The sequence below is a fragment of the Anomaloglossus baeobatrachus genome, chromosome 6 (assembly GCF_048569485.1).
Source record: "Anomaloglossus baeobatrachus isolate aAnoBae1 chromosome 6, aAnoBae1.hap1, whole genome shotgun sequence".
NCBI lineage: Eukaryota > Metazoa > Chordata > Amphibia > Anura > Aromobatidae > Anomaloglossus > Anomaloglossus baeobatrachus.
Genome location: NC_134358.1, coordinates 135,876,155 through 135,896,707, shown reverse-complemented (window position 1 = coordinate 135,896,707; position 20,553 = coordinate 135,876,155). Strand labels below are relative to the sequence as shown.

The 20,553-nt window shown below is 45.0% G+C and overlaps 1 protein-coding gene and 1 long non-coding RNA gene across 3 annotated transcripts in view; one reads left to right on the top strand and one right to left on the bottom strand.

Moving 5' to 3' along the window:
• The window catches only part of RP1 (RP1 axonemal microtubule associated), a 752,859-nt gene that overhangs the window by 518,625 nt on the left and 213,681 nt on the right, over positions 1-20,553 (top strand). Inside the window, exons 42-43 of the mRNA XM_075316343.1 lie at positions 3,619-3,751; positions 8,190-8,341. Coding sequence (XP_075172458.1) covers positions 3,619-3,751; positions 8,190-8,341 — 285 coding nt within the window. The remainder of the gene's footprint in view (positions 1-3,618; positions 3,752-8,189; positions 8,342-20,553) is intronic.
• LOC142244140 (uncharacterized) lies at positions 14,189-15,310 on the bottom strand. 2 transcript variants are annotated; one of them, XR_012724452.1, is made up of 6 exons: positions 15,180-15,310; positions 15,057-15,101; positions 14,891-14,964; positions 14,733-14,807; positions 14,519-14,650; positions 14,189-14,290 (listed from the first exon to the last, which is right to left on the bottom strand). It is a non-coding gene; the product is annotated as an uncharacterized LOC142244140 (long non-coding RNA). The 2 variants fall into 2 exon arrangements; XR_012724451.1 differs by having other exon boundaries at positions 14,189-14,650.

The following is a 20,553-nucleotide window of genomic DNA, read 5'->3' as shown; positions in this document are numbered from 1 at the left end:
CCTCTGCCGTGGCCAGGCGGACTGCCGGGGCCTCTGTTGTCTCGGGCACAGCCTCCTCCAGGATCGGTGGTGGTTCCAGGGCAAGATGGGGCACTTTCCAGATGCTGGTGGTACGTGGAACCAGGGTCGATGCCGGGCCGGTGATGGGCTGACTGCTGGTGGCTTCTTTGGGCTGGTCCTCGCGGGGCGGTGGGACGGACTCTGCTACTGGTGTTGGTGGCAGCGGACCGAGCGGGGAGTCAACAACAGCAACCGGTATGGGCGGCGAGGGAGCAGTATGGAGGGCAGGGGCAGACCGGGTCCCTCAGCCTGATCGGCCGGTCCCTGGGGGACATAGGGGCGTGGATCGCTTACCCGCTCCTCTAAGGTTGCCTCCACTTCACGTGCCCCCACAGCCGCAGCCAGTTCATCCATCTCGGCCGTCCACCTCTCCAGCATAAAGCGCACCTGCACCTGGATCCGGCGACACATCCGTGCGGTCTGGGCTTCTACCCATGCCGCTGTTCCGGGCACAAGCTCTTGCACTCCAGGCTTGTTGGATGGGTCGGCCATGTTGCTCTCACGGGGTCCAGGAACCAGAAGGGTGGCAGGGTCCTGGAGTCCCTGCCCTTTATCTGCTCGGTCACAGAATCTTCACCTGCCCCTCCTTGGTCTTTTCTTGGCACTCCTCTCTCAGGCCGGTAAGTTTCGTTTTTCAACTTCTGGCCTTGCTTTCCGGCCGTGTTCCCAGGGGGCGGGGCTTCACCTTTCGCGCCCTTTTTTCGGGGAAGGAGACTCTGGGCGGGAATCTTTGCGACAAAAGATGGCGGCAAGATGGCGGTTTCTGGAAATTTTGCAACGGATCACCGCTGACTTCAATATAAGGCGCACTTCCACAAGGTAAGTGGATTGGTAAGTATCCTGTTCGTGACGCCAAGTTTCGGGGTCTGCCGCCCCCGTGCCGGCAGCCTGCCGACGCTCAGGTTCGGGCCTTCCGGTGGGTGGCTCGAGGGTCTCCGGACCTGGGGGATCCTGCGGACACTCCGAATGAAAAGGGTTTGGGGGTGGTGGATGTAGGACATATATGTACGGGCTGGGCCGTACTAGGTTGTGACGCCACCCACGGTATGTGGTGAGTTTGGACACCACCGCTACAGTTATGGGGCACCCAGGAGAGATGTTGTCCACTCTCACTGAACTCTCAAACTCAACAGACTGACTGAACTGAACTGTTACTTTCCTGCCCCCTGGGCTGTCTGGACTCCTTGGTGGGCGTCTTCCAACCGCCTGGTTCCGCCCCCTGGTGTGTCCATCTAGCCCTGAGGGGGGTGACTAGGGTTTTAAGGTTGGCTGATGTCACCTGTGAGGGAAAGGTGTTGTGCAGGGGCCTATCTGTGACTACCTGGCCCACCCAGGGCATCACACTTGTGCTTCCTTTTTTTTTTTTAACCCCTTAACGACCCATGACGTACTGGGTACATCATAAATTGTGTGCCGGTAAGCCCTGCTGCCGGCAGACGGCGGCGATCCGCGCACATATCAGCTGTTATCAACAGCTGACATGTGTGCCTGCTAGCCGCGGGTGGAAGCGCTTCCACCCGCGGCCATTAACCCCTTACATTTCGCTGCCAAAATCTGGCAGCGATATGTATATGGGCGCCGCCATGACAGTCACTTACCCCTCCCCCACCGGAAGTCACGTGATATGATCACGTGACTTTCGGCGGTTGCCATGGTAGCACAGGGTCATGTGATGACGCCTGTAGCTAACATGACTCACTTCCTCTCAATGCCGGAATACAGCCGGCATTGAAAGCGAAGCAGCAAATCTGCAGTTCTCAGCTCTGTAGCTGAGATCTGCAGATAGTGCAAAGCGATCGGATTGCTGATCGCTATAGCCCCCTAGGGGGACTAGTAAAATAAAAAAAAAAAGTTAAAAAAAAGTTTTAAAAAATATAAAAAAAATAAAAAAACCTAAAAGTTCAAATCACCCCCCTTTCACCCCATTGAAAATTAAAGGGTTAAAAAAATAAAAAATACACACATTTGGTATCGCCACGTTCAGAAATGCACGATCTATCAAAATATAAAATCAAAGAATCTGATCAGTAAACGGCGTAGCGGCAAAAAAATTCCAAACACCAAAATTACGTTTTTTTGGTTGCCGCAAATTTTGCGCAAAATGCAATAACAGGCGATCAAAATGTAGCATCTGCGCAAAAATGATACTGTTAAAAACGTCAGGTCGAGACGCAAAAAATAAGCCATCACTGAGCCTCAGATCCTGAAAAATGAGAACGCTACGGGTTTTGGAAAATGGCGCAAAACGTGCGCCACGTTTTTTGGACAAGCTTGTGAATTTTTTTAACCCCTTGGATAGATACAAGTAAACCTATACATGTTTGGTGTCTACAAACTTGCACCGACCTGAGGCATCACATAGATACCTCAGTTTTACCATATAGTGAACACAGTGAATAAAATATCCCAAAAACTATTGTACGATCACACTTTTTTTGCAATTTTTCCGCACTTGGAATTTTTTTGCTGTTTTCCAGTAAACTATATAGTAAAACTTATGGTTTCATTTAAAAGTACAACTCGTCCCGCAAAAAACAAGCCCTCATATGGCAAGATTGATGGAAAAATAAAAAAGTTACGCCTCTCGGAAGAAGGGGAGCAAAAAACAAAAACGCAAAAACGGAAAGTGCCCGGGGGCTGAAGGGGTTAATATCCGAATGCTGGATATGGAACAATACCCAGAATTCACTGAGAATTCCGGGCCCGGTCTAGGCACTTGGGTACCATTGAAGCAGCGTGGGTCTGGACGTTTACAGTCCGGGTCTGCCCATCACTAAACATGAGCAGTAAAGAGGTAATTTTCTTCTATTTTCAGGAGTGCACTGTTCTCCTGGCACGCTTGCCAGGTCCAGTGTGCTCCTGATGATATACTATTCAGACCGTGGGCAAGTTTATGCTCCTGATCCAAACTGTACTCTCCATTGCTGCATGGCATAGTAATCCAGCCAGCTTCAGATCAGGTCTCGCAGGCTCTATTGGAAAGAGCTTGTAAGCGCTATGTTCCTTGCCTAGGAAACTGGCAACCTCTGATAGGCTTCATTGGTGGATGGTAACCTAGTCAACGAGCATAAAATAGTAAGATTAAAAAATCCTTCTGTTCTTGAGAATGGTATTAATAGTATAAAAAGTATTTTTAATAGGAAGTAATTTGCAATGTTGCTTATTTTTACAAGCAATTTTCAATCATATGTATTTACAAAGATGAGACAATGAAACAGTAGGTGTATTTTATGCTATGTTTTTCATGACTGTAATTTCCTGAGACTACCATACATCTAAATTGCAGTCATTGATCATATAAAAATATAAAATTGTTTACATCAATTATGGGGTGATGGCTGCAAATTTTTTATTTTGTTTTGTATCAACTTGATATCTACATAAAGCGGCTCTGTCAGATTTCATATGTCATCTTTTCAGTAGATAAAATCTAATATTATGCTTGGCAAAGTAATTTAATTTAAATTTTCTTTAAAATTTAAATTTAAAAAAGTGTGCATAACTGAAATAAGTGATAGATAATAAGCTGATTTCTCAACAATGTATTTCTCTATTAAGATTCGTATAAGAGATATGGATACCAATCAAGAAATAGGCTTTTATCCATACAATGTATACCTACCTGGTGATGATGGCACTGAGAACGTGGCAGAATTTGCAGCAGTCCTCCCCAACCAACCACCATTGGATGGTAAGGTTTTTAACTGAAAAGTGTTCTGCACTTCGAGTAAGTCCTTTCAATATGTTCTTTTTAGGTATAGAGTATTCTTAGAGTATTGTGCCATAACATCCTACCACCAGCTGTTGACAATATTGAAGTTGTAAGCTACTGGGTTATCCATTGACTTCAATTAAACTAATCCATTCCTCTGCAATCAGATAAAATATAGGGCTATATGGGAAAAATCTGTAAGTTGACACAAACATGGCCTTTGTCAAGGTGAAGATACCGAAAACACATTTCCCACTCTATATGTCTCTTTCTGCATACAATTCTTCACCTTTCTCTTTACATTCCTAGAATCAAACAGTAGTTGAGTTGGAAGGGACCTTCAAGGTCAAATGGTCCGACTCCATGCAGGATTCACTAAAGCAAACATATGTCTGTCCAGTCTCTTTTTGAAGACTTCCATTGAAGGGGAACTCACTACCTCTCGTGGCAGCCTGTTCCACTCGTTGATAACCCTCACTGTCAAAACGTTTTTTCTAATATCTAATCTGTGTCTCCTCCCATTCAGTTTCATCCCATTGCTTCTAGTCTTTCCTTGTGCAAATGAGAATAAAGATGATCCGTCTACAGTGTGACAGCCCTTGAGATATTTGTAGACAGATATTAAGTCTCCCCTCAGTCTTCTTTTTTGCAAGCTATTCCCAAATCCTGTAGCCATTCCTCATAGGACATGGTTTGCATATTGATCACCATTCTGGTTTCTCTTTTGTGAACTTGCTCCAGTTTTTTTTAAAGTATGGTGCCTAGAACTGGACACTGTATTCTGGATGAGGTCTGACCAAAGAAGGGTGGAGGGCAATAATTATTTCATGTGATCTAAACTCTATGCTACTTTTAATAGATTCCAGAATTGTGTTTTCTTTTTTGCTGCTGCATCACACTGTTGACTTATGTTTAGTCTGTGATCTATTAGTATCCCAAGTCTTTTTCACACGTGCTATTGCTTAGCCCTAGTCCTCCTATTTTGTATATGCTTTTTTCATTTTTCTTACTTTCATGTAGGACTTTGCATTTCTCCTTGTTAAAAACCATTCTGTTATTGTCTCGCTAATCAGAGCATAGACCATTGGGATATTTATAGATAGTGAAGCTGCTGACTGGCAGGGACAACTGTAATTATATACTTATCACAGATGAGGTGACGATGTGCGGTGTTCTATGAAAGTACAGCAATGTCCCAATGTGTCATATGTGATAACACTTCTTTGTCTCTCTCTCCTCACAAATCATTGAAATATGGCTATAACTTGTGAGATCGCATTGGTTAGTGAGGAGAGAAACCAGGAAGTGTTATCATATATTCATCTCCCAGGGACACCGCTGCACTTTCTAAGAAGTCCGATCACCTGTTAGTAGCTTCTCTGTTACAATCTTTGCTCTGATCGAAGTGTTTTCAGTCCGGTCAGTGCATAGACTGAGTGACAAAGATAGATAATGATGCTGCCGACAGACAGGGAAAAGTTTCCTAATAAAGTAGCAGCATGTCCCCAGGAGCGGCGTGCACTCACTTCACAACACTGAACATTATATCTGCTCTTAGCAGTAAGACCATGCTGCTGTGAGTAGATATGGAGTAACCTAGTGCTGATAGATATGTCAAGAAATGGCAGTGAATTTTTACTGATAGTTGGATTAACATATAATTTGCATATTTTTCCCATATTAATAAAAGCCCTTTGCTCACAAATTTTTTAATTACTTATATTTAAAATTTAGTTGTTTTTTTTGTTTTGTTTTTTTTTTACCTGTATCAACTTAATTTATATAAAGGCAAGAATTATTTTGGTTATAAGATCTACAGTTCAGTTTTTTTGATTTACTTTGATCAAATGTACTTTCCATGACTTTAAAGTAAGAATCACAGTTTTCTTCCGAAAACCAGGTTCTCAAAATCTTGCTGATTGATTTTGTGGTGAATGGAAAGGGGGTGGTAAAAGATGTGCCTTTCCTTTAAGAAAATATATTCTGACTTACAGTTGTTGATTTTCCCTTTAATGCCTGGCCAAACTTTGTTGTCCATGTACAACAAGCATTTGCCCTATTAGTGGTGAGGACAGGTTCGGACTGGCCTACAGGAGAACAGGTGAATCCATCAGTAGGCCCCTGTAAAATATTCCCCCCCACGGCCCATTAGGCACAATACACTTGGTTCACTATGTAGAGAGAGAACCAGTATCTCTTCATTCATTTACCAAACTACCCTGCTCATAATTATTATATAGACGAATACTCAAATTTATGAATGGGGAAAGCATGTAGCTATGGGCCCCCAGAGTCCTACACTGGTTGTGGACCTAATGTGGTGATTCCGCTGATCTCTTGTCATGACTTTTGTGACGGTATAGGGAGAGATAAGACTGGGGGCCGTGTGCTTACCCTCAAGCTAAAAGGGTGCCCTAGGTTTACTCTCAAACCAGAATTATGCTTGAAGGTAGCAGCGTCTGAGCCCCCAGCCTTTCCCTGTCTCGTCTCCTGGCTCTGATTACTTTACCCCACCACAACCCACCACCTATGGGACAGACCAAGATGGAAACCCCAAAAAACCCCACCTACACAAACAATGGACAGGGGGTAATAACAACTCACATGCTCCAACAAACGGAAAAACACACGGTGGTGAACAGGTACCGGGAAGGGTAAAAGGAAAGTTCCAACACCAGGGAAAACTTCCACTCCAACAAGCACCTGAAAAAGTAGCAGTAGAAATGCAACCGCCCAGCACCAGAATGATTCTGAATAACCAGCACTCCATACAGGAAGCAGGGAGGTGGGATTATCCAGGCCGGAAGTGGACATCAGCAGGAACAGCTGAGATGCCTTGTAGAGTCTGCTGCTGCAACAAAACAGAAACGCTTTTAATGTGTGCAGCCTGAGCCTGTCAACACTCACAAGCAGAGAAGACCCTGACATCTCTACATTCTACAGGATACATTCAGCAAAGAGCTCTATTACAAAAATATAAAGGAGAGATGAAAAAGGAAGGCGTCTACATTAGGTTAACATACAAAAAAAGTATATATAGTGCCTTGATCATAAATATCTAAGCAACCCCCTCAATGGTCGATATTTGATCAATACTGACCAGGATGGCTTGTGTGACGCCCCTGGACTATCAGGTCGTCAAAGGGTACTGCACAAGCTGCCCTTCCGTGCAGTATTCCGCCTCCTTCTTGGTTCTGGGTCCCTAACTAAATGGTGTTGCCTCCAATAGCCAATCAAATCCTAGATACACCCTGCACCACACCCACCAGACACACCAGTGGACGGCTTGAGTGGAATAGAGTCACCCACCTGGGGGGTCACAGAGGGGAGGTGAGGAGTGTAGTCAGTCGGTGAGGAGTTGAGTCTGAGAGTGGAAGGAGAGTAAGTCGGGAGTGGTGACTTCAAAAGGAACGGTCTAGGTTGCAGACGGTGGTCTGGGCCTAGAGGAGTCGGACCCCCGGTCGCAGGGGATTGTGGCAAGAGGCCTGGAACTGTTGAGGAGGACAGCCGGCAGTCTACAATTATCACCGGTCCGGGACCGAAGGCACGACGAGGTACACTGACCCTAGGTTGGGGAGTAGCTTCAGGCAACCCGACAATTCACCTGAGGAGAACGGGGTCTTTATGATGTGTTCCCACCCGCTCCAGAATCGGGGCACTAGCGCAACGAGGGGGATATGACTTTCCAAATCCAAAATGGTCCAGAAAATACCAAACGTGAGTGCTGAGAGCAAGCTCCCATACTTAGCCATAGTAGGGAGCAGGGCCTGGCTAGTTTCATGTTACCGGGCCATCAAGTTGAAGTCAAACTAAGTGCCAGGAGGCAGGTCACGGATCACCAGGCAGCACCATTGGGGACGGGACCCAGACGAGCTCCCCTCAGCGGCAGCGGTACACAGAGACTTGGTTTACCTGGTTGTCCGTGTCTGTTTATGAACTTAGTGAGTACAAGAGTGACCCCTGCACCTTGCGGCACCCCTCACTGAGTCTCGGGGCACCCCCCTACCCGTGGAGGGTTACAACACCTTGCTGCCCCACTTCATCACCCTAGTTACTCCCAACGGCAGTGGCGGTACTCCCCAAATTACCATACAACACGGGTAGCGTCATGAAATACATACCAATTTCCCTGTAAATATTCCCTTTATATTTGAGTGGCCACACGACCCCCGGGTCCGGAGACCCTCGAGCCACAGCGAACCCAGATCCGAGCAGCTCAGCTGCTTTCACGGGGGGCGGCACACTTGTACACAGCAATATTTTATCTGATAGAACATGTATTTCATGAGAATCATGTTGAAAACCAAAAGTGTGTATTAGAGAGTCTGAGAAACTGGTTTTGGAATGTGACAATTTTAGAGATTTTGATAATATTTTTATATCACCAAGATTTTATTCAATTTTTGTCTACTTCTAGAAGTGACATATTCAGTTTACACCAGGACAGGAGATTTCCCTGCATCTAGTACAGATGCAGATGTTTTTATCACAATATTTGGAGAAAATGGAGATTCAAGCAAAAGACAATTGATACAAACTGCATCACCGGCAATATTTGGCAAAGGAAAGGTATGTATGTTTGATGTAAATTTTAACATAATAGGTACAAGCTAATGTGAAGCAAGGCCATGTTGTGTTTGGTGATCTGACTAGAACAGAGCTTTCTAACCTTATTTTAGAGGAAAATCCACCCTCACTCATTTAAGTATGGTGCTGAGCTACATTTTATATTAAAGGAAACCTGATAACTGATACACGCTACCTGATCCACGAGTGCCACGTATCAGGCATTGGCTGAATGATTTCACCCAGGAATGTTTGGTTTGGGAAAGCTGTGGCTTAACTCCTTAATGACCGCCGATACGCCTTTTAACAGCGGTAATTAAGGGTACTTCTTCAGATCCGCCGCTTTTTAACGGCGGTCAGAGAAAAGGGTATAGCGCCCCCCAGAGTCGGAAAATTTCCGGGGTCTCAGCTACCGGGGGTAGCTGAGACCCCGGAGATCACGGTTCGGGCCGTTTTTTTCATTTACAGGTACGGTGATCACCGTTATTAACCCTATAATGGTGATCATATACCGTGAAAATGAAATGCTGGTTTTTAATTGGTTTCTCTCACATTTGACGTGATCTAACAGTCAAATGTGAGACAACGGTCCTTGTCCGGTCACTCTCGGCCCCCCCCGGTACCTAGGTCTTGTTACCAAGTTCCCGCGGCATTTCCCCGGCCCCCCTCCTTCTCGTTTCCTTGTAAAATGGCGGGCGCATGCACAGCTTGACCGCTGAAGTCTGCCTCTTTCCACCTAGCAACGTCAGGAACCAACTTCATTGGTTCCTGACATTTGATCACTGTGGTAGATCCTATCACAGTGATCAAATACCCAAAATATTTTGGAAATGGCAGCATTTGGGTCTGCCTCTCACTTCCCTCCCTTGTAGTTGATCTGGGAGAGAAGAGAGAGAGACTACGTTTGCTGCTGCTTCTTGTCAGAAAAGAACAAACAATTTTTATTATAAATCACTCATCCTCTCCCAAAATATCATCCCCCCAAATATCCTCATCACCTCCGTCAGAATCCCCCCTTAGTTAGAATTTTTATTTTAGAATTTTTTTTTGTTAGATCAGGGTTAGATCAAGATTAGGATCAGGGTTACGATCACGGTTAGGATCAGGGTTAGATCAGGGTTAGGATCAGGGTTACGATCAGGTTTAGGGTTAAAAAAAAATTTAAAAAAAAATCTAAAAAAAAATCTAAAAAAAAAAAAACAATTGTAGTATTATTTTTTTTGTTAGGCAGTGAAAAATAATGGCGTGGAGAACATTCACCGCCGAGCAGGCATACATGCTTCTTCCCTCCGGCAGTTCAGGCTCGGATACAGAGTCTGCCTCTGAAATCGAGCGATTTTCAGAGAGTGACGACTCGGCTTCCTCCTCGGGATCCGACAGCCCGATGGTAGCGGAGTCGGTCGTCACTGCTGAAAGGTCAGAGGCAGGTCCAAGTAGTGCCCTTCCCCGCCCACTATGGTATCCTGACCCGTCTTTTTCCCCTCAAATTCCTCCATTTGTAGCAACCCCCGGTATAAATGTAAATGTCACAAATTTTACCCCATTAGATTTTTTCCAAATTTATGTTACCCCAGTAGTCTTTCAATTATTTGCCCACCAAACCAATTTATATGCCCGTCAACATATATCCCAAAATCCTACCTCCATCCATTCCCGCTCCTGGATCCCCACAAATGTCCGCGAACTAAAAAAAAAAATTGTGGGCATTACTTTTAACATGGGGTTAGTAAAAAAAACCTACTCTCCGCTCGTACTGGGCAACAAAAACAGTGCACAGCACCCCTGTGTTTGCAGCCATCGTGACCCGATCCCGATATGAGACCCTTTTAAGATTCCTCCATTTTAACGATAATTCCCAAGCCCCCCAAAGAAATTACCCAAATTATGACCAACTTTATAAATTGAGATCCCTATTATCCCTTCTAAAAGCTTCCTTCCTAAATTCGTATACCCCTGACAAAAATGTTTCTATAGACGAGTCCCTTATGAGCTACAAGGGCCATCTGTCTTTCCGCCAATTTATCCCCTCCAAGTGTGCCAAATATGGTATAAAACTATACAAAATGTGTGAAAGCACAACCGGGTACACGTGTACCTTTCTCATTTACGAGGGGAGGGACCACCAAATCAACCCCCCAAACTGCCCCCAGACAATTGGCATCCCAGGCAAAATTGTCTGGGAGCTAATGACCCCCTTCCTTGAGAAAGGCTATCACATGTATACCGATAATTATTACACCAGTGCCCCCCTTTATAAATCCACGCTGCAAACACAGGGGCCTGTGGAACAATCAGAAAAAACAGAGTTGGTCTACCGTCACAGTTGGTGTCTAAACGTCTGGAGAAGGGTGCGTCTTGCTCACTGGCAAGTGAACATCTTCTTGCCATAAAATGGAAAGACCGCAAGGACGTTTTCATGCTCACCACATTGCATGCGGACACCACTGTGACGGTCAGGGACAGGAGCGCCACCAGGGACAAACAGAAGCCGCTTTGTGTCGCAGACTACAATAAGTTCATGGGAGGTGTCTGACCATGTGCTTCAGCCTTATCTAGTGAAGCAGAAAACCAGGACCTAGTACAAAAAGGTAGCAATCTATCTCCTACAGGTTGCTACCTATAATAGCTTCATCCTTTATAAAAAGTCTCAAGGACCGCTCTCTTTCCTCCAATACCAGGAGAAAATTATTGAGAGCCTCCTCTTTGACTCGGAGGCACAGGAGGAAGCCTTCGAGTCAGAGGATGTCCGGAGACTGTCTGAGCGTCATTTTCTTCGCCCCATCCCTTCCACTCCCACCCAAAGGTATCCCCAAAAAAGATGCCGTGTTTGTAGAAAGCACGGCACAAGGAGCGATTCCCGGTACTACTGCCCCCCATGTGCCCCTCCCAACCAGGTCTTTGCATCTCCCCCTGTTTTGAAACCTACCACACATCCCACAATTATTAATTGGCATAAATAAATTACACCAAACTGTGTGGTAGCAGCTTTTTTTTAAGTTTGCAAATACTTTACTTTTATATTTCTGTTTAGTGGGCCTCAGTAATTTTTTTTTCTTGGACTAATAATAAAGAGAAAATTTTCAGCAGTAAAACATATTTTACCCCATTTCACAATTAATTCCAGGACTTTATCATCACATACCAAACAATTATTCAGACACAACCCAGTCCACATGCCCACGTCTTAAGACTCCAGAGTGTGGACCCCACTAATGTTCTTGAAAAGTCTCATCATTTGACAACTTTCCAGGACTTCATTACTCAAACATTTTTTTTTACCAATTATTTTAGTTTGACTCATATTACCACTAGGTCTTGCTACACAAAACTTTTCTTTGCATTTATCTTGGTATTATGGGCATGATCATTTTATTGGCGGATCTCCTAACAATGAGGCTGTTCCGTATTCATACACTATGGGCTTTACTGCAGGGTTCTTGTCGAACCACCTGCATCGAACAATACTTTCAGAATTCTGTAACGAATTGGTCGTTATGTGCACATAGCGGTTCCTATCTTGGCGGGCAGTAGCCTGTTATGGTGTACCATGTCGCTTGGCACATTTGTCCCTCATATAGGGATTGATGGAGCTAAGAAGACATTGTACGACCAATTGAGGGGGGTTTCTGCTGTTTAGGTACCTTAGGTGACCTGTAATTGCAACATGGTGCCTGCAATCTGTTTCAGCCAAATTTGTTTTCCAAAATTCAAATATTGCTCCTTTCGTTCCAAGCTCTCCCATTTGCCCGTACAGAAGTTTCTCGCCACATGTGGGGTATCGGCGCACTCATAAGAAAGTGGGTAACAAAGTGTGAGGTCCAATTTTTGGTGTTACCGCTTGAAAAAGTAAAAAAATTAGTGCTAAAGCAACAATTTTAGGTAAAATGTTAATTTTGTTTTTTTTTTTCATTCCACATTACTTTAGTTCCTGTGAGGCACCTGAAGGGTTAATAAACTTCTTGGATGTGGTTTTGAGTACTTTGAGGGATGCAGTTTTTATGATGGTGTCACTTTTGGGTATTTTCTTTCACCTAGGCCTCTCAAAGTGACTTCAAATGTGATGTGGTCCCTAAAAGAAATGGTTTTGTAAATTTTGTTGAAAAAATGGGAAATTGCTGATGAACTTTGAACCCTTCTAACTTCCTAACCCCAAAAAATGTTGTTATAAAAATTGCGCTGATGTAAAGTAGACATGTGGGAAATGTAATTTAGTAACTATTTTGCGTGACATAACTCTCTGGTTTATGGGCATAAAAATTAAAAGTTTGAAAATTGCGAAATTTTAATTTTTTTTTTGTCAAATTTCAGATTTGTTTCACAAAATATTAAAATAATATCATCCTAAATTTACCTCTAACATGAAGCCCAGTATGTCATGAAAAAATAATCTCAGAATCACCGGGATCCATTGAAGCGTTCCAGAGTTATAACCTTATAAAGTGACACTGGTCAAAGTTACAAAAAATGGCCTGGGCATTAAGTACAAAACTGGCTTCGTCCTTAAGGAGTTAAAAAAAAGCCACCGGGGAGGGGAGTTAAGGGGGCTTTACACGCTGCAATATCATTAATGAATTATCGTCGGGGTCACGGTGTTTGTGACGCACATTAACGATATCTCAGTGTGTGATACTTACGAGCGACCTTAAATGATCGCAAAAGCGGTCAAAATCATTTGCCGTGGAGAGGTTGTCCTGAAACAAAAAATCGTTCTCTGCTTATTAGCGATATTGTTCCTCGTTCCTGCGGCACCACACATCACTGTGTGTGACACTGCAGGAGCGATGAACATCTCCTTACCTGCATCCACCGGCAATGTGGAAGGAAGGAGGTGGGCGGGATGTTACGTACTGCTCATCTCCGCCCCACCGCTTCTATTGGATGCCTGCCGTGTGACGTCACTATGACGCCGCATGAACCGCCCCCTTAGAAAGGAGGCTGTTCGCCGGCCAGAGCGATGTCGCAGGGCAGGTATGTGCGTGTGACGGGGGTAAGCGAGGTTGTGCGACACGGGCAGCGATTTGTCCGTGTCGCACAACCGACGGGGGCGGGTATGATCGCTTGCGATCTCGCTAGCGAGATCGCAGCGTGTAAAGCCCGCTTTAGCCACATGGGTGACTAGTCAAAAAAGCCAGTCCCCATCAGCTTCTCCCCGCCTACTGCCAATGACTGACAGATTGCCTATACACACAGGGAGGAAGAGACCTGATGCTCAAGGAGGTCAGGCAGGGAGAAGCCAGTGGGGATCGTCTTTCTGAACAGTCACCAGTGCACATTGGTCCTTGGCGGCTTTGAAAGTACTGTATGTTTTTGTTTCAGACTTCATATATTGGTGAAATCATACAGCATTGTCTGTACATGCTGCCTGCGGTTCAAGCAGGATGTACCCACTGTCTGGTTCCCTTTAAAGAAAAGTTTACTGAAACCAAATAAATATTAAGCGTATTATTAATTTCCAGTCAATGACACAGTGCCCAAATTCTAGGGCCCAGTGATATGGTTTACATTCATCTGTCACAGTTGAGATCCTATTTAAAGGGAACCAATCACCAGGATTTTTGTATATAACCTAAAGCCAGTGCTGTACTGGCACTATCAGGCTGATTCTATACATACCTGTAGTGGTCAGCTCGGATGTTTAGGTTTGGAAATCCAAAAAAGAAAAGTTTATAAAATTAGCTGCTTGTTGAGTGACAGCAGCAAAGCAGCAGATAATATATTCATAACCATCCCCTCCCCCTGTTGGCCGGACAAAGTTGTTGGAATCTGCCTAAAATAGGGGGTAGAATGTAAATTCAAAACACTGCACTCTCTTCAGCATGAAGTAATAGTAAAAGAAAGTCAACAGATTCGTTTTTATCGTGCAAACCAAGTGTCTTTATTTATGAACAAAGTTAGTGGGAGGGACTAAGGGACGTTTCGGCCCAAGCTGGGCCTTCTTCATACCAAGTCACACTGGGGAAGGGTAAAGAAAAAGAAATAACTATTTACATATATCACAAGAATATCAACAGATCATATACATATATACATAATTACATGGAAAATCATGTCCTAGTTGGTGTAAAAGGCACAGTAATAGCATATCAGCAGTTGAAGTAACTCTCCAGTCGTCACAGCCAATATGTGCAATGACAATAAGATGAAAGGCAAGATTTGACAATACATGAAAAATTTGCATACCTCCAATCATAGATGAACTAATATCACAGAGGGAATTTTTTTCTCTCTCCTTTTTAGGGGGTTTTTTGGTATAGAAATGGTGAGGCACTCCACCCAGGATAGAAGGATTGTGGTAGTAGCAAAACGCAAGCCCTGCAGATAAAGGCATGATTATGAAAGGGTAGTATTTCTATAAGGGGAGTAGCACTATGGGGGAGGGGGGATAACTGATTACCTTGCTCGTGCTAGCAAATGAATAACTATTGGAATTTGTCCTTTTAAGTTGGGAGAGTTCAATAACTCGTGGTCCCTGAAGGATGAGAACGTATGTGGTCAGCAGGTAACACATGATATATAGCACCCCCATGTAGTGGATCCCCTGTATACCATTACCTTAGGTTTACAGTAAGTGGATAAGGTCACGTATAATGCACTTTTGTCTAGAAGCATAGGGGGCTTACTTGCATCTGTAATCACGAGGGATAAGTCTTAGTAACAACATTACATGTGAGAGGAAAATACAGCCGTACTTGGAAGTTAATGAAGTGACACATATTACCTGCAGGCTTTAGGATAGGAATGTAGCAGTGGGTAATGGAGTCCTCTGAAAAGCAGAAGGGGGAGTATGGAGTTAACAGATTGGAGGTTGAAAGGATTAGGGACAGATAAGATTATCGCATACCTTTGCAGCCGTCTTCCCAGACTGTGGCTTAGAGCAGTGAGTTAACAGGTTTGGGAGCTATTTAACTCCTGAACCCGGAAGTGCACGGAGACGCCGGCACCTGCGTATTGGTGACCTGCGCTGCTATTAGTGTATTGATGGTACCGTTAAGTCTTGAATAGAGGTACCCGCACATGTGCAGTAGGGCTAAACTCGTACATAGACGTGGGACTTGGTATGAAGAAGGCCCAGCTTGGGCCGAAACGTCCCTTAGTCCCTCCCACTAACTTTGTTCATAAATAAAGACACTTGGTTTGCACGATAAAAACGAATCTGTTGACTTTCTTTTACTATTACCTCATGCTGAAGAGAGTGCAGTGTTTTGAATTTACATTCTATAGTCCGGACCTTGGTCCTCTCACTAGCACCTCTATACCACCCTTAATAGAGCAGTGTTCACACCATATATACCTTTACTAAAATAGGGGGTAAACAACTTTGTTACAAGGATGTGATGCTCATTCAAACTCATCTGGGGCAAGTACAATGACAGGTAACACTTCTGTATACAGTGGATAACACACAATCACACCTTTCACAATAGCTGATGGTCACAGCTCATCTTCCACCCATCTCTCCACAGATCATAGACTAGAAAAGGCCTATAGAAGTTAGTTAGATCTTGACTACTGCAGTCAGTTATCCATGTGGCTGCAGTAAAGCTGTTAGCAGTAACTCAAGCAAGATGGATGCCCATGATCTTGTGCCAAAAATATATATACAAAAAAAAGAAAAAAAAAACAGATTAAAAAAAAACAACTGAATCAAGATCTGGTTTTAATTACTATAAAATAATTCAGAGAATGCAGTCTGTTTACACTGCTTTATCAGTGTCTACAGTCATGGCCAAAAGTGTTGGCACCCTTGAAATTGGCTCAGAAAATAAAGTATTTCTCCAGAAAATTATTGCACTTACACATGTTTTGCTATACAAATATTTATTTCCTTCCTGGTTATAGGAACAAAACCCCAAAAATAGAGAGGACAAACTTGTTGTCACCTCTCCAAAACTGTGGGTAAACAAGCTTATTGCAAGCATGTGATGTTCGTTCAAACTCACCTATGGTAAATAACAGGTGTGGGCAATATGAAAATTACACCAGGAACCAGATAAAAAGGGGAGAAGTTGGCTTAATCTTTGCATTGTGTGTCTGTGCATGCCACACTATGCATGGAGAACAGAAAAAAGAGAAGTGTGTGAGAACTTTAGAACCAAAAATTATCCATCTCCAAAGATTTTGATGTTCATTTGTCCACAATGCATAACATAATCAAGAAGTTTACAATGACCCAAAATGTACTTCAAGAAGCCCTCAGAAATGGATGTAAACAAAGCACTGGAGAGTTCTGAAGTAGCAGCAATGAGTCTGGATCTATATCCCATTGAACACCTGTGGATATATCTTAAAATTGCTGTTGGGAAAAGAAAATTCCAGTTGAGGTGTAAGAAGCTTGTTTTGTTAATGGTTATAGGAAGTGATTGCTTGCAGTTATTAATTACAAAGGGAGTAGAGATGAGCGAACCGGTCGTGGTTCGGCTCGAGGTCGGTTCGCCGAACGGAGCTCCCGTTCGAGTTCGGTTCGTCGAACGTTCGACGAACCGAACTCGAACTGCATAGGAAACAATGGCAGGCAATCACAAACACATAAAAACACCTAGAAAAAACCCTCAAAGGTGTCCAAAAGGTGATAAACAACTCACAACACAACACAAACACATGGGAAAGTGACAAGGACATATACTCATGCGAAAACAAAAGAGCTGGACAAGGAAAAAGAGGAGGAGACACAGATATATGAGTATATGCAAGGAAACATCGATGCCATTACTGTGCAACTTGAGCCCTGCTCATTTTAGGCTTCCAATCTGGATAAATTGCCTGAGCTCGACACGTACGCCTTGGGGATCTTGACGTGTCCTGCAGCCAGCGTTCTCTCGGAACCTGTCTTCAGTGCTGCTGGGGGTCTGCTGGCAGATAACCACACGTGTCTGTCCACTGACAATGTGGACATGTCTCTCAGAGGACTTTTCTTACCCTGGGTCAGCCAGGGGACGGGAAAGACACGCGTATTTTTGAGAGTGCTTCATGCAAAGCATCTTTTTCTTTTTCAAAAGGGGGGTCAACTGATGCCAGTCAAGTGGGGTGTGTGTGGCCCAGTTAGTGGAAACAAGGGAGACTGTGGTTGGAGTCCCCTCGCTGTGTTTCTAAAAGAACCAAGATGAACAAGTCATGGCTCTCAGAGGACTTTTCTTCCCCTGGGTCAGCCAGGGGACGGGAAAGGCACGCGTATTTTGGAGAGTGCTTCATGCAAAGCATCTTTTTCATCTTGAAAATTGGGTCGACTGATGCCAGTCAAGTGGGGTGTGTGTGGCCCAATTAGTGGCAACGAGGGAGACTGTGGTTGGAGTCCCCTCGCTGTGTTTCTAAAAGAACCAAGATGAACAAGTCATGGCTCTCAGAGGACTTTTCTTCCCCTGGGTCAGCCAGGGGACGGGAAAGGCACGCGTATTTTTGAGAGTGCTTCATGCAAAGCATCTTTTTCATCTTGAAAATTGGGTCGACTGATGCCAGTCAAGTGGGGTGTGTGTGGCCCAATTAGTGGCAACGAGGGAGACTGTGGTTGGAGTCCCCTCGTTGTGTTTCTAAAAGAACCAAGATGAACAAGTCATGGCTCTCAGAGGACTTTTCTTCCCCTGGGTCAGCCAGGGGATGGGAAAGGCACGCGTATTTTTGAGAGTGCTTCATGCAAAGCATCTTTTTCATCTTGAAAATGGGGGTCAACTGATGCCAGTCAAGTGGGGTGTGTGTGGCCCAATTAGTGGAAACGAGGGAGACTGTGGTTGGAGTCCCCTCGCTGTGTTTTACATGCTTTTAGAAGGGCATGACATGGCTTGGAGGTTGACTTTCAGCATCTGCAAACTGTTGGCTACCAAAATGCTGCCTTTCCATCCTTTTTAACCGAGGATTTTCGAGACCTTATGCCCATCGCAGTGCCCCAAGAGCCGATGCCCAGGCGCTACTCCTTCTCCAACAAAGGCGTGCACGCGCTACACCAGCATGTCGCACTAAACATCACTGATTCCTTGAGAAACTCTGTGTGACAGGGTGCATTTCACCACAGATAATTGGCCCAGTAAGCATGGACAGGGGCGTTACATGTCGCTGACTGGGCAATGGGTTACTGTGGGGAGAGATGGAGAAGGGTCTGATGTACAAGTCTTGCCGTCCCCACGAGTTGTGTCAATCCTTCTTCTGTATGTAGAAGTTAATACACTGCTTCTGCCTCTTCAACCTCGTGTGGGTCCTCCACCTTGGCCCAAACCCTGTGTGGTCAGGCCACCCTTCCTTGTAACTGCGCACAAGGAATACCACACACCTCCTTACTATGCTGGCAGCAGAGCTCAATGCCATCAGGCGGTCAAAGGTTTACTTTGAAATGTATGGGAAATGTGAGTCACACCGCTGAGAAGTTGTGGACGGTTAGCTCTGGAGACCAAGTTTCATCAATGGTTGTCTCCACTCAACCAGCAGCCAGGGAAGGCCGGGTGCGACAATGATGCAAACATGGGTGCGGCCCTTCGCTGTGACAATGTGACACACGTGCCTTGTGTGGCTCACGTGTTGAACCTGGTTGTCCAGCAATTTTTAAAGCACTATCCTGGCCCACATGGCCTTCTGCAGAGAGCACGGTGTAACGCCTTCGTTGATCCACACTCTCAGATGGGCTGTAAATGATAGGCTAGAGGGAAGCCACTCACCAAGCAGGACCCCTAGAACCCTGAAACCCTTTAACCCCTATACAGGGATTAGGAATTACACAGGGCCCAAGTTGATCAATACCTGTGGAAGGCTGCAGTTCCAGAGAATAGTAGTCAGGCAGGGTCAAAACATTAATTGAGGAACAGGAACAGAATGGGACGGACAGGACTTAATCAGAAAACAAGCAGAGGTGAAATGCGGATCGGCCAACAAGGTACATAAACAGCAAGCAGGAAAAGTAGTCAGGTAACAAGCACACAAAATCATAAAACTGAACTGGGGGTAAAAGTAACCAGAGGTTCATAGCTATGTCTGGCAGTGGTCTGCAGACAGGATGGGCATAAAAAAGGGTGTGGTGTCTTCCCATTGGTTGTAGCTGAATGATGGTACTTCATCTGTGAGATACCCACCAGCTACATTCAGCCAGAGATTCTGCATCTGTCAAGGTAATGCAGCCCAGTGGGTGAGCATAACCTGCGTCCACCTGCGCCGCTGGCATCGACTCCTCTCCCATCATCAGCACTATGCATGAAAGGAACACGTTGTCACCTGCCGACCGGAGTACAAATTGACGGAGCGGACTCCGTTGGTGACTTAACAGCCGTGTACGGCAATGATGCAAACCTGGCTGCGGGCCATCGTCAGGGCAATGTGACACACGTGCCTTGTATGGCTCACGTGTTGAATTCTACTATTCTAATTCTACAGCAATTTTTAAAACACCATCCCTGCCTACATGGCCTTCTGCAGCGGGCACGCTTGCTATGTGCTCACTTCCATCGTGCGCACACAGCAGCTCAACAACTTTCGTCGCTACAGAAGTCTTTAGGTCTGGTGGTTAAACGCCTTAAATGCGATGTGCCGACACGCAGGAATTTGAATCTGCACATGTTGCAGCGTTTGTGGCAGCACCACCGAACCCTGCTGCAATACGTTATGACATATAGCCTGGGATAACTTGATCCTGAGGTGGTGCAGATCACGCTGCTGGAGTGGTGTCAGATCAAGGACCTATGCACTCTTCTACACAGTTTACAAATGTTGACGAAGATGTTTAGCACTGGCGATGCCATTCTCAGCGTGACAATTCTGGTCATCTACATGATGAAGCACACTGTAATTATTATTCGGAGTCAGGTGTTGGGACAAGAGGAAGGGGAGGAAGTACAGGAGTCATATGCGGAAGGGATAACAAGATCTACGAGGTCCAGATGGTCAGCGGCACCTAGGCGGCAGTCATGGTGAGGGAGAGGGATTAACAAGGGCGCATAGTATCAGCAAAAAGTGTTGAGGAAGGTGCAGGAGCCCATGAAGAAATGGAGGACGAACTGGCGATGGGCATGGAAGACTCAGCAGATGAGTGAGAGCTTGCTCACATTTCGGTTGTGCGAGGTTGTGGGGAGAGGGCAGAGGAAGGAGGCACGATTCTCACCTCTCTGCCACCAACACACCAAGGACTTGGTCCTCCTGGATGCACAAGACACATGAGCGCCTTCTTGCTGCACTACCTACAACATGACCCTCGGATTGTACGAATTCAAAATAATCCTGACTACTGGGTTGCCACACTGTTA